This window comes from Carex rostrata, chromosome 4 (assembly GCF_964058835.1).
Source record: "Carex rostrata chromosome 4, lpCarRost1.2, whole genome shotgun sequence".
Taxonomy (NCBI): Eukaryota; Viridiplantae; Streptophyta; class Magnoliopsida; order Poales; family Cyperaceae; genus Carex; species Carex rostrata.
The window spans coordinates 3,160,018-3,173,554 of NC_135921.1; the positions used below are offsets into that span (position 1 = coordinate 3,160,018).

The window sequence follows — 13,537 nt, forward strand, 5'->3', positions numbered from 1 at the left end:
TTCTGTCATGTGCTTCAAGTGTCATGTTGAAGTCCCCACATAAAACCCAAGGAACATTGTTAGAGGGTTTTAGTGCCGCTAATTCTCGAAAAAAGTTTTGTCGATTGCTGCCTGTTGAAGGTCCATACACTCCAGTGAACCAAAATTTTTTTCCATCACCATTACTTTGTAGTAAAACTGAGACAGAATGTTGTCCAATTTCTGTCTGTAGAATTGAGAACTTTCTTGATTGAACCGCCAAAATTATACCTCCTCTTGTGCCTCTTGACTCCAGGACTCGATATGCATCAAGTCTATAACCACAAATTTCCCTAGTAATCTGATCAGAAATATGTTGCAATTTTGTTTCTTGAAAAACTACCACATCCGGATTCTCTAGTATTATTGTTTGTCTCACTGTCAATCTCTTGGTACGCTCATTAAGACCCCGAACATTCCAACTCAGAAAATTATATTTTTGTTTGTAATTCATGGAAACTTTAAATAACAACATCCTTTGACAAACTAAAAACATCTCATTAATACTTTCAGTGGCTGTGAAGCTAGCGCCACTATGATATAACTCAAGACTTTGACTTGAACCTGTTGACTACTCCCACCTTTCCCTTGCAACATCAGAAATTTTAAACCCTCTAAACAGATTCGGGTACTACCCAACTTGACATAATTTAAACTAATCATTTTAAACCTTAAAAAAACTCCAGACCCCACTAGACGGGTACTACCCGTTATTACAATTCTAAACCAATTATTAAGTGCCCTGATGAGCATCCTTCTTGAGAGCTTCCTCAATTTCCTTTTGCACTTCATCAGAAATTTGTATCCCAGCTGTAAAAACCACCGCTTCTGCATGTTCTATGGTTAGAGGATTGGAGGATTGCATATATTCTTCATTCTTCAAGTTGTTAGATTTTATCTTCCTCTTCTTACTTTGCTTTTGGCTTGAAGCATCACCAGCATATCCTTGAGTAATCTGCGCCTTTTGTATAGAGGAAACATAAACACCTTTGTTCTTTGATGATAATCTTACAGACCTCCTTGGTTGATTGCAATCAGCTTGTCCTTCTTCAATTCGTGGTGATTGTTCCAGTAAATTTTCTTGCATGATCTCCTTGTTGCGGTTTTTCAAATCGGCTGTAGGCATTTGTATGTCGCCTCCTTCATCTCTATTTGAAATTTGTTCACCTTCATACCTGTTTGAGATTTGTTCATCTTGAGCTGATAGGACAGACCCCTCTTCCTCTCTATTTAACATTACCTGCTGCTGGACCGTTGCATTTTCAAAAGAGATTGATAAGCCTTTTTCCTCCTCATCCTTGTCATCAAGGCCCGCTGGGCTGCTGAGGTAAGAAAGCCATTCTTCTTCTTCAGCATTTAAAGTCTGCTCAACTGCTGGGTTTTCAGCCTGCTCGGCTGCTGGGTTAACTCGGCCTGTTGGGCTGTCAAACAACTCCTCAATAACTGGACCAGGTAGAGGGACATGGCCCAGCTGAGTAGATGCTCCTTCATTAATTGAATTTTGACTGTTGTAAAGTCTCACCGCAGACCAAGAAATTCTTGCTAGTTCCCCAGAATTTCCAGCATCAACATTGACCCCTTGGTTGGTGGTTTGAATTTTTGCCTCTTTGTTGTAAAACATTGCGTTTAAGATCACACTTCCCATTAACAGAATTAATAGAGACTGCATAGTAACTTGACCATTCATAAATTTATCTTTGACCCAACTATCCTCTCCATTCCCCATTGTTACCAGTCCCTCCATTACCTTTTTGTCTCCATTAATTTGCACTGGACATCTCCTGTTTGGATAGCTCGATGATGAAGCACCAAAATGACCTCCCTGGCCGAACCTCTGATTATTGTAAGGTGGTTGGCGACGGTTGATGCGGTTAATGCGACGAGAATCAGAAGATTGGTTCGATGGTGGTGTTGGTGGTGGTGGTGGAGGCGGTGGGTTACCCATGTTTGGATGTGGTGGAGGTGGGGGAGGGATGTTTCCGGCTCTTAGCATATAACCTTCTAACTCAACTTGAACTATGGTCGAATTTGGGTCATCAGTGAGTAGGATGTTTTTTGGAATGTTTGCTGGGTCATGGCAATTGATTAACACTCTCAGAATTTCATAATTTCCATTTTCAAAAAATGGCGCCACTCTTACCAGATAACCAAAACCAGAGACGAGGTCGGAGAGATCTTCTTTGTTCCAGTATTGCAAAGGAACACCATGTAGTCTAATTCTTGCACGATGAGTTGTTGGCTCGTGAATCATTGTCAGTTCCTCTGTCCACTCAACAAGTTGTACTTCAGCATCTCGATCCAGCGTAAATACACCTACCCTGACTGCTTCATCTCGCATGATTGGATTTGGGAAGGTAGCAATAAAATCACCTATGGAAGGATCAATCTCAGATACGCGGAAGTTCTGTTGTGGTATTCCGAAATATCTCCCCAGGACATTTGCCAGACGGTGTGCAAGATGACGGTCATTGTAATGCGGACCTGTGAAAACTATTGCAGAGCGTACCAAGAATTGATTTTCCTCGGCCATCTCCTCCCTGGGAGGTAGATAGACTCGGAGTTCATTGACTCGACCTTGAATGTTGGCCGGGTCCTGCATCGGTATTCTTTGCCAGTTTGGTGGAGTTGCCATATTTTCCAATTTGCAGCGAAAGTGGTGTGGAATTTTTTGTGTAACCTGTTGCCTTCTTTTTATAGGCATCCAAGACCTGAATTCCTCTCTAGTCTGTTTGTCTTCCTCATTAGTGTCATGCATGAATCTACTGTCCTTCTTGATTGCTGAATTGATTGAATTAGTTGAAGCACGTAATTTGCAATTTTTGAAGAGGTGGTCTATTCCTTGACAATTAAAGCAGCGCCTTTGGTTTTTGCAATACATGCTCTTATGCCCCTTTTGTAAACACCTGAAGCATTTCCCTAGTGTGAACAAATCTGTATGGTGACCTTTGAGTTTTGGCCAGGATTTTTTGACTGAAGAATTTTTGACTAAATTTGATTTGGTAACCCTTCGTCTTCTGGTAACAAGGGTCCATCCATCTTCATCTATTAACTCCTTTCTATTCGGTGTAAATATTGGAGCAGCAGCAACCTTCATGTCATTATTAGGCCTAGTAAAGTCTCCATTAATCTTCAATCCCTGATTTTTGTTATTGCGATTAAATGGAAACACCAGATCTGATGTAAAATCATTTGGTTTTGTAGCGAGAAAGGGTTTTCTGTGTCTAGGGTTTTTGGAAACGAAAGAAGAGGGTGGGAAAGCTGCCACCGTAGCATAGGCTGTCGGATAGGTTTTGGTTGAGATCATGGTTAGTCGACTGACGTCCTCCTTTCTTTTCTTCATAATCGCCATCCTGATCGCCACTCTAGTCGCCATCTTCCTTTCTTGTTAGTATTTGATTTGGTACTTCGCATTTGTCTAACTTTGTACAAATTTTTAACCTTAATTATTTGTGTGTCTGTTTATGTATGATGATAGTGTCATTCTTTTATATTAAAGTCATATCTCATAATATTTAGTTATTTAACTTTACTCATACTTCTGTTTTTTCTATTTTTTCTCAAAATAGAGAAATTATATAGAAAAAAATATTGCCAACCACCCTGTTTGTTATTAAAACCTCAGGCACTCAGGCTCATTGCTGCAATTTCAAGTGTAAAAACATTATGTTAGAATCATATCCGCTAAGAATAAATAAGGTAGTGCTTTTTCTTACGAAATAGGGCTTGCTTACGAAAAAAAATAAGTGAAAAAAATGGTAGTGCTTTTCCTTTTTTCAAATTTCTTTATGCACTGTGTTCCTTTTTTTTGGTCTAATTTTATGTTTTATTTTTGGTTGATGAAAAAATTGATACATGTGTTAATTCCAAATAGAAAGCAATTCAAGCACCTAATTGTCTTCAAGACTCAAATCTCTAGATTTTCTCAGTCAAATCTTCAGACTAACCGTTTTCATCTGGATCATGTCTAGAAGGCCGCTAGCAGCTTTGCACTCAAACCAATAACCTTGCTTCACATATTTGTAATGTGATAAGAGTGAGTCTATGGTACTATGCATATTACGATTTGTTACTGTGATACGGCTCTATATTCGAGTTTTCAAATCCTAACGGTCGATCCGAACCGTTCATCTTGTTCTCCATATTAATATGTGTTTGGAGACCAAATTTTACATTTTTTGAAATTTGTTTACTATTTTTTTAGATTTATTGAAAATCACTGTTTTTGGATGGTCCAGAATTTTCAGATCAAGTGATTTTCTAAATATCTAAAAAAATAGTAAAAAAATTTCAAAAAATGTAAAATTTGGTCTCCAAACACATATTAATATGGAGAACAAGATGAACGGTTCGGATCGACCGTTAGAATTTGAAAACTCGAATATAGAGCCGTACCACGGTAACAACCCGTGATATGCATAGTACCATAGACTCACTTTGATTATTTCAAGTCTGTAAAGTGTAAACCTACCAAGTAATCTAATTTTTTTTAATCATTTAAGATGCGGTCCCTATCAAATTTCTAAATTAAAAGTTTTGACCGGGAGCACTTCTAGAAGATCGATAGCAATATTTTCCAGCTAACGACTGACCGGGATCACTTTCAAATATGTAAACCATTCTCCACAAGTTTGTAACCACAACTTTGTAAAATATTGATTTGAAGTCTATAAACCTATAAATTATTCTAAATTTTAAACTTTTTAGATCAAAAGCAAAATGGTACTTCCAATTATTTAAATCTAGGCTAGGTTTATTATAACTTTAAAACTTACTACACAACTTTGTAAAACGTTAATTTGAAGTTTGTAAACTTAACAATTTAAACTATGACTTCTATCCTTTTAGATATGATGCATCTAGATAATAAATCGAATCTTTTAAATCTATAAAGTGTTAATTTCAAATCTATAAACCTAACAACTAATTTCAAAATTTTATTATTTTTATTAAAAGTTTGTATATCTTAGATAAAATGTTTATGTTTTGCAAATCTAACATTCAAACAAACACAACTAAAACTGTTAAAAAGAATTCAAATACATAACAACATAAAAAGACTGAATTGCAAACCTCACATTTTAATTAGGACATTCAACAAAAGAAAAGCATGCAACTTTGTAAATTTTATCTTTTTAGATATGCTGCATTCAAATAATAAATTGAATCATTGGAGTCTGTAAATCTTGTTATACAACTTCATAAATTGCTAATTTCAAGTTCATAAACCTAACAACTAATTTAATAAATTAATAAAATCCTCTATTGACGCCTTCATCTACTGGTAGTACATCTTGACCAATACGTTGTGTAAAAAGTCATATATCTTGATCACAATCAATTATTTTACAGATAATATTTTTTCCTGTTTATTTGATAATTTATTTGTACGGAATAGCTTATTTCATGACATAAATGGTTTGTTGGATTGATCTATTTATTGTTCTGTGAATTATTTATTGCAAAAGAGCAATCGACTACAAAAAATGTTTTTAAAATATAAATTATTTTCACACGTGAAGAGCCTTCCGTTGAACTCAGTTGCTTCCGGACATTGATGCAATATTGGTCAAATCGGACTAAATATTATATACTTTATCCATGCACTATTTGAACTTAATTTCTCATCTTATAACAAAAAAATTCAAATATCAACTTGATTAACCTTGTACCATCAGTTTCGACACGTGAATTAAATCATAGTAGGAAAAATCGGTATCGGTATCGGGATCGGTCCCGGCCGATACCGATACGGGATCGGAGTATCGGATCGGGATCGGCTCAGAATCGGGTTTTTTTTTTCTTTTTTCTTTATGATTTGCTATGTGAGGATCGGCTCAGGATCGGATCGGGGCCGGCCGATACCGATACGGGATCGGAGTATCGGATCGGAATCGGCCGATTTTTCCTACAATGAATTAAATATTAATTACTTGAACAATATCCACCAAAATCACTGATTCATCAAAATTCTAATTTGAATTAGATAAAATAATAATGAGCCATACTTGCTAAAGCATGTGCGCCTTTAAAAGTTTTTAAGTCACAAGCTTGTGGAGTTTTGACTATGGAATTCCTTATCAACTGCTTGGTCAAAATTACTTGATTAATTCCTGAATTAACAAACTTGAATTTACTTGATAAAATGACTGAATTATTAAACATTTGGCGCCGTGCACAACTAGACAATGAAGGATTCATCGCTGGTTCTTGGTCTAAAATCGCGATGTATAAGGGATTCATCGCTGGGTGTTGGCGCGGTCCATAACTGCTAAGGCGCAGCAGAGCCGATGGTTCACGCGCGGCTCACACACGAAGAAACGAAGCCCGGTCCTTTTTCATTTTATTTTTTGGAAAATCTACACGTGTTTCGATGATGTGATCTTTTCTTCAATGTGACTTCGACCAAATAAAAAGTTCTGTTTGTCGCGTGCCATTGGCGCCTTCTTAATTTCTTATCATTGGATTTTTTTTTTTAAATATCTACAGTTTTGCAGAATGGGTCCTTACTACAATTTAATCTTAAATTTTGACTCCTTCAGCTACTTGTACGATTGTACCTCTTTTCTCTTGCCTATATAATACATGAAAGCACACCTCTCTTCCCATACTACTACACAACTAAGCAAAGACAAGAAAATTTTATAAGTAATACAAGCTTCAAGATCTCTTTAATCTTGCTAGCTAAAACATTACAATTTTTCTCTAGCGTGTTGAGATTAATATTACACTTCCATACCGAAGCAAGAAAATCTTCTCTAATGGATTCTCTAGGAGTGCGCATTCCGTCAAGCAAAGTTCTAACTAACAGTCCGGCTACACCAAAATCACCACCATCACAAGGCAACATAGTGACGATACTAAGCATCGATGGTGGTGGCGTTAGGGGACTCATCCCTGCTGCTATCCTTACATTCCTTGAATCTAAGCTACAAGTGAGTTAACTATTTATTTTGACAATAAATATTATATTTAACTCAAGAAACTAGCTAGTCCATAAGATTTAGGGAAATAAGTATCAAATATTATATATAAGGAAAACTTGGTAGTGATTACTTCTTGTGCATGTACTTGTAGGAGCTTGATGGAGAAGATGCAAGAATTGCAGATTATTTTGATGTGATTTCAGGAACTAGTACTGGAGGTTTAGTGGCAACAATGCTTGCTGCTCCTAACAAGCAAAAACGACCTCTCTTCTCAGCTAAAGATATTATAAGCTTCTACAATGAAAACATTCCAAAGATTTTCCCTTCTAATAGGTATGCCTTTCTGACTTCTCTTTACTCTTTTGGCAGTAATCTACTTCTTGTAAATGCATGCTTTGTGGAACGTATGTAAAACCAAATAGTGCAATATACATAATAGTGAGTACCTTTTTTTGTAGGAATGGAACTGGAGGCTTGCTAGCGAGTCTTTCTGGTCCGAGATACACAGGACAATACCTTCATAGCAAGGTTCAGGAACTGCTCGGCCAAACAAGGCTTCATGATACAGTCACAGAAGTGGTCATCCCAACATTCGACATTAATTATCTTCAGCCGACCATCTTCTCTACGAACGAGGTACATATAAATATATCACTTACAAATCTTATTTTTGTGTTTTTCTAAATTTGTGCATCTAAAAATGGAACAGCCGATTTGCTTTACACAAAATTAAATTTGTAAAATTTAGAATGTCAACTAGAATTTACATATATGAGCTTGATAACCTCTAGGCAAAGGTGGATGCATCAAAGGATGCTCTACTATCGGATGTATGTATCAGCACTTCTGCTGCTCCAACATATCTCCCGGCACATCATTTCAAAACTAAGGATCGTCTCGGAAAAACACGGAGCTTCAATCTTGTTGATGGAGGTGTTGCAGCAAATAATCCGGTATATATATCTTTCATAGATAAATGCAATCAAATAACACCATTATGCTTACAGTTTTACCTCTTTTATATATGAATTATATTTGTACCTGAAAACACAATGATTGAATAAATTAAATAAATCCCATATTCTGGATCCAACTAAAATTTCAAAATTATTGCCCAAGTCTCTCAAGTTTGAAGTTGGTATGATTAATATTTTCTTCTAAACAATTTATTTTTTCTTTCTTTGTGACATATCAGACACTTCTTGCTATGAATCACGTGACAAAGGAGATTTTGATACAAAGAGGTGATTATTTCCCTGTCAAACCAGTGGATTATGGGAAGTTCCTTATCCTCTCGCTTGGAACAGGATCAGCAAAACAAGAACAAAAGTACAAAGCGGAGGCAGCGGCCAAGTGGGGCCTTCTCAGCTGGTTAACCCATGATGGATCCAACCCCCTGATCGATTGTTTTAGCCAAGCAAGTGCTGATCTGGTTGATATCCATGCTTCCGTTCTTTTTCAAGCATTACATTGCGAGAAGAACTACTTACGCATACAGGTAGGAATTTAGCATGATAATTATATTTTATTATTTTCTAAATAATTAGTTTCTTTGAAGCACCAATATTAATTTATTCAGTATTATATTATTGTAGGATGATTCCTTAGAGGGCACCGCTGCATCGTTGGACAATTCATCGAATGAGAACTTGTTAAAACTAGTCCAAATTGGTAATGAGCTTCTTAAAAAGCCGGTGTCTAGAGTGAACTTGGATAAAGGAAATATTGAACCTGTGCTGAATGGGGGAACAAATGAAGAAGAATTGATTCGGTTTGCCAAGATACTCTCTGATCAGCGGCGCATGAGGCTTATGAAGATGCAAAAGGAATGAGAATTAAGATGAAGATTGAAGAATACTATCTTATCAATAGCTTTTCAGTTTTTTCTGTTTACTAATAATGCTGAGTTTCATTCATTAATATATTTATCTCTCTGTGTAAATTGATTCAGTTTTAATTTAAGAAAAGAACATACCTTGCATGTAAAGTCCAATTAATGTGTCTTGTGATTGGTAGATAGATGTATTAATAAAATTATGTAATGAACTACTGGTATTGATTTGATTGCTACAGAATTGTGTTTTACAAATTAATTAATTAGCTTTTGTCTAACTTTGTACAAAGTTTGAACCTTAATTATGTAATGAACTAATGGTATTGATTTGATTGCTACAGAATGGTGTCATTCTTTTTATATTGAAGTCCTGTCTCATAATATTTAGTTATTTACCTTTACTCAATACTTCTCTTCTTCTTCTTTTTCCTTTTTCTTTTTTTCTCAAAATAGAGAAATTATAAAAGAACAATATATAATTGCCAAACAACCTGCTCGTTATTAAAACCTTAGGCTCTCAGGCCCATTGCTGCAATTTCAAGTGTAAAAACATTATGTTAGAATCTTAGCCGCTGAGGACCAATAAGGTAGTGCTTTTTCTTACAAAATAGGGTTTGCTTACGAAAAAAATAATTGAAAAAAAAAGTAGTGTTTTTCCTTTTTTCAAATTTCTTTATGCACTGTGTTCCTTTTTTTTGTCTAATTTTATGTTTTATTTTTGGTTGATGAAAAATTCGATACATGTGTTAATTACAAAAAGAAAACAAATAATTGTCTTCAAAACTCAAATTTCTAGATTTTTCTCTGTCAAATCTTCAAACTGTTTCGATGATCGGGATCATGTCTAGCTAGAAGGCCACTAGCACCTTTGCACTAAAGCTAACGACATAGTGAAGCTTGCTCAATGTGATGATTTCAAGTCTGTACAGTGTAAACCTATCAAGTAATTTAATTTTTTTAATCATTTTTGTAAACCTATCAAATTTCTAGATTAAAAGTTTTTACCAGAACCAATTCTAAAAGGTCGAAAGCGATATTTTAAAGCTAAAGACTGACCGGAGTCACTTTCAAATATGTAAACCGTTCTCCACAACTTTATAAAATATTGATTTGAAATCTATAAACCTATAAATTATTCTAAATTTTAAACTTTTTAGATCAAGTGTTAAATGCTACTTCCAATTATTTAAATCCAATTATTTAAATCTAAGCAAGGTTTATTATAACATTAAAACTTACTACACAACTTTGTAAAACATTAATTCGAAGTTTGTAAACCAAGCTAACAAAGTAAACTATGACTTTTATCTTTTTAGATATATGATGCATCTAGATAATAAAATCGAACCTTTTAAATTTGTAAAGTGGTAATTTCAAATCTATAAACCTAACAACTAATTTCAAAATTTTATTATTTTTATTACAAGTTTGTATATCTTTGATAAAATGTTTATATTTTGCAAATCTAACATTTAAACAAACACAACTAAAACTGTTAAAAATAATTCAAATACATAACAACATAAAAAAACTGAATTGCAAAGATAACATTTTAATTAGGATATTCAACAAATGAAAAGCATGCAACTTAATTTGTAAATATTTATATTTTTAGATGTGATGCATTCAAATAATAAATTGAATCATTGGAGTCTGTAAATCTTGTTATACACAACTTCATAAATTGCTAATTTCACGTTTGTAAACCTAACAACTAATTTAATAAGTTAATAAAATCCTCTATTGACGCGCGCCTTCATCAACATCTTGACCAGTTGTGTAAAAAGTCATATCTTGATCTCAATCAATTATTTTACAGAATATTTTTTCCGGTTTATTTGATAATTTATTTGTACATAATAGCTTATTTCATGACATAAATGATTTGTTGGATTGATCTTTTTATTGTTTTGTGAATTGTTTATTGCAAAGAGCAATCGACTACAAAAAAATGTTTTTAAAATATAAATTATTTTCACACGCGAAGAGCCTTCCGTTGAAGTCAGTTGCTTCCGGACCTTGATGCAGTATTGGTCAAATCGGACAGAATATTATATACTTTATCCGTGCACTATTTTTGATCTGACTAAGCATAATTTTTGAACTTTCTCATCTTATAACAAAAAAATTCAAATATCAACTTGATTAACCTTATACCATAAGTTTGGACAAGTGAATTTAATATTCATTACTTGAACAATATCCACCAAAATCACTGATTCGATCGTCAAAATTATAATTTGAATTGGATAAAATAATAATGAGCCATACTTGCTAAAGCACGTGCGCCTTTAAAAGTTTTTAAGTCACAAGCTTGTGGAGTTTTGACTTTTGAATCCCTTATCACTGATTGGTCAAAATAACTCGATTAATGAAACAAAATTGAATCTAATACAATGACAGAATTATTAAACATTTGGCGCCGTGTACAGAATTATTAACTTGATATTGAAAATACTTTCATACTTCATTGGTTTTTCCATGTAGCTAGAAATTATTTGTCTAATACAATCACATGCAGCCAGCTATAATTTTTTCCTGTTTACTTTATAATTTATGTGTTATTTTATAATATAATTGGTATTGTTGATTGATATTTTATTCTTGTCTAAATTGTTTATTGCAAAGACAAATGGACGACAAAAATTGTTTTTAAATATAAATTATTTTCAAACATGGATAGCCTTCATATGCAAAGGTTGAAGTCAGTTGCTCCATGGCCGGAATTTGATACAATAATGGTCAAATGAAACTGAAAAACATGTACTTTATCCTATATGTTGGATCTGAGTCATCTTCCTAAACAAGATTCAATATTAACTAATAACTTGTTAGTGGGTCTATAACACACTACACAACCATAAAAATATCAAGACATCCGAAAATAACTTTTAGTTTGATGGTAAAGACAATATTATGACTGTAAAAGGTGGTATATTCAAAAATCCGAGAAGAGATTTATTGTGAATATTAAACAATTAAGTGACTTAATGTTCAACTTCACTGAAAAATATATCAATACATCAATTTATTAATACATTGAAATTTATTGGTATATATATTGAACATCATATTAAGAAGTTTTACAACTAATCAATTAGTACTAAACTTATGCCGCACTATTCAACCACCACAACTAAAATATATTGGCGCAAGTCAAGCAGATTCGGCAGCAGCACAGCTAGCATATTTGTTTCTTATTTAGGTTGTCTAAAGATAGAAGGAAAAATATGTAAAGATAGGGTTAAGGATACTAATGTATTTGTTTCCCTAGTTTATTATTTCCTATTTTCATTTCTAAGCTTGCTATTTGAAGAGGCTGCTGGATCCGAAATTGATCAATATAGAATTTTGTATCACAGATTTTTTTATCAATAAAACATGGGTGGGAAGGGAGTTTCATGGGAGTTGTGTGTTGTTTACTCTTTTTTCTCATAAGTTGTCATGGTATCAGAGCACAAGTGTCGATTTTGAGCATTTCTGAAGCCGGATCAGATCCGTGTTATTCCTCTGTTTTTTTTTTAATCTGTTTTTTTCTTTCTGATTTTGTTTTTCTTTCTCCTCTGATTTCTGAGTGTGAGAAGAATGTCTGAGCCAATAGAAAAATCTGTGGAGAAATCTGAATCCGTTCTACTCTTGGAGAGTTTGACTACAACCTTGTCACAACTATTACAACAAAAATCGGACAACTCTAATCTAAATGGGCACATTTCAGCCATGACGAACAAACTCGATCGGAAGAACTTCAACCTGTGGTCGCAGATGTTGAAGATGAAACTGTCAGGGAAGGATAAACTCGGCTATATCGATGGGTCAATTCTCAAACCCAAGTCAATTGATGGCTATCGCAAGTTGCAGATGGAAGACTCCTCAGTTAAAGATTACATAATTGAATCCATGGATCCCTCCTTAGTAGGTAATTTCTTCCTTTCTCTACGACCAAAGAGGTATGGGACTCGATAAGAACAACCTTTTTTTATGGAGATGATTTGACCTAGTTTTTTGACTTGAAAAGGAGAGTTAATCGTGTCAAACAAGGTGGTGGTTCTGTTGAGGTTTATTACACCCAATTACAGGGGATATGGAAAGAGTTAGATATACGTAGGCCAAACCCTATGACCTCCCCTAATTAATATTGAGAAATGTAATTACCTTGTTCAAGAATATCGTGTTTTGACCTTTCTGGATAGTCTTGATGACCGCTTGGATTCCATCTGGGCAACTGTCCTACAACTAAAACCTTTTCCCACAATAGAACAAGCTTTTGCCTTAGTACGTAGAGAAAAAAACTGTCAAATTGTAATGTTAAATTGTTTAAATTGTTTATTGCAATTTGTCTAAATTGTTTATTGCAAAGACAAATGGACTACAACAATTATTTTTAAATATAAATTATTTTCACACATGGAGAGCCTTCAATTCTTATGCAAAGGTTGAAGTCAGTTGCTTCGGAATTTGATAAATAATGGTCAAAAATGAGACTGAAAAACATATACTTTATCCTATATATTGGATCTGAGTCATCTGCTTAAACAAGATTCAATTTTAACTAATAACTTGTTATTGGGTTTATGACACACTAGTCAAACATATCAAGACATCCGGAAATAATTTTTTGTTTGATGGTAAAGACAATATTATGTCCGTGAATGGTGGTATATTCGAAAATCCGAGAAGAGATTTATTGTGAATATTAAATAATAAAGTGACTTGATATTCAACTTCACTGAAAAATTATCAATACATCAATTTATTAATACAT

At 34.1% G+C, this 13,537-nt stretch overlaps 1 protein-coding gene across 1 annotated transcript; it reads left to right on the forward strand.

Annotated features, from left to right (window-relative positions):
* The first annotated feature begins 6,630 nt into the window (after positions 1–6,630).
* Positions 6,631–8,852, forward strand: LOC144552707 (patatin-like protein 2). Its single transcript, XM_078300700.1, has 6 exons — positions 6,631–6,950; positions 7,093–7,274; positions 7,400–7,577; positions 7,733–7,894; positions 8,137–8,439; positions 8,537–8,852. The coding sequence occupies exons 1-6, from the start codon at positions 6,777–6,779 to the stop codon at positions 8,771–8,773; spliced, it is 1,236 nt and encodes a 411-aa protein (XP_078156826.1). The 5' UTR covers positions 6,631–6,776; the 3' UTR covers positions 8,774–8,852.
* Positions 8,853–13,537: the final 4,685 nt, after the last annotated feature.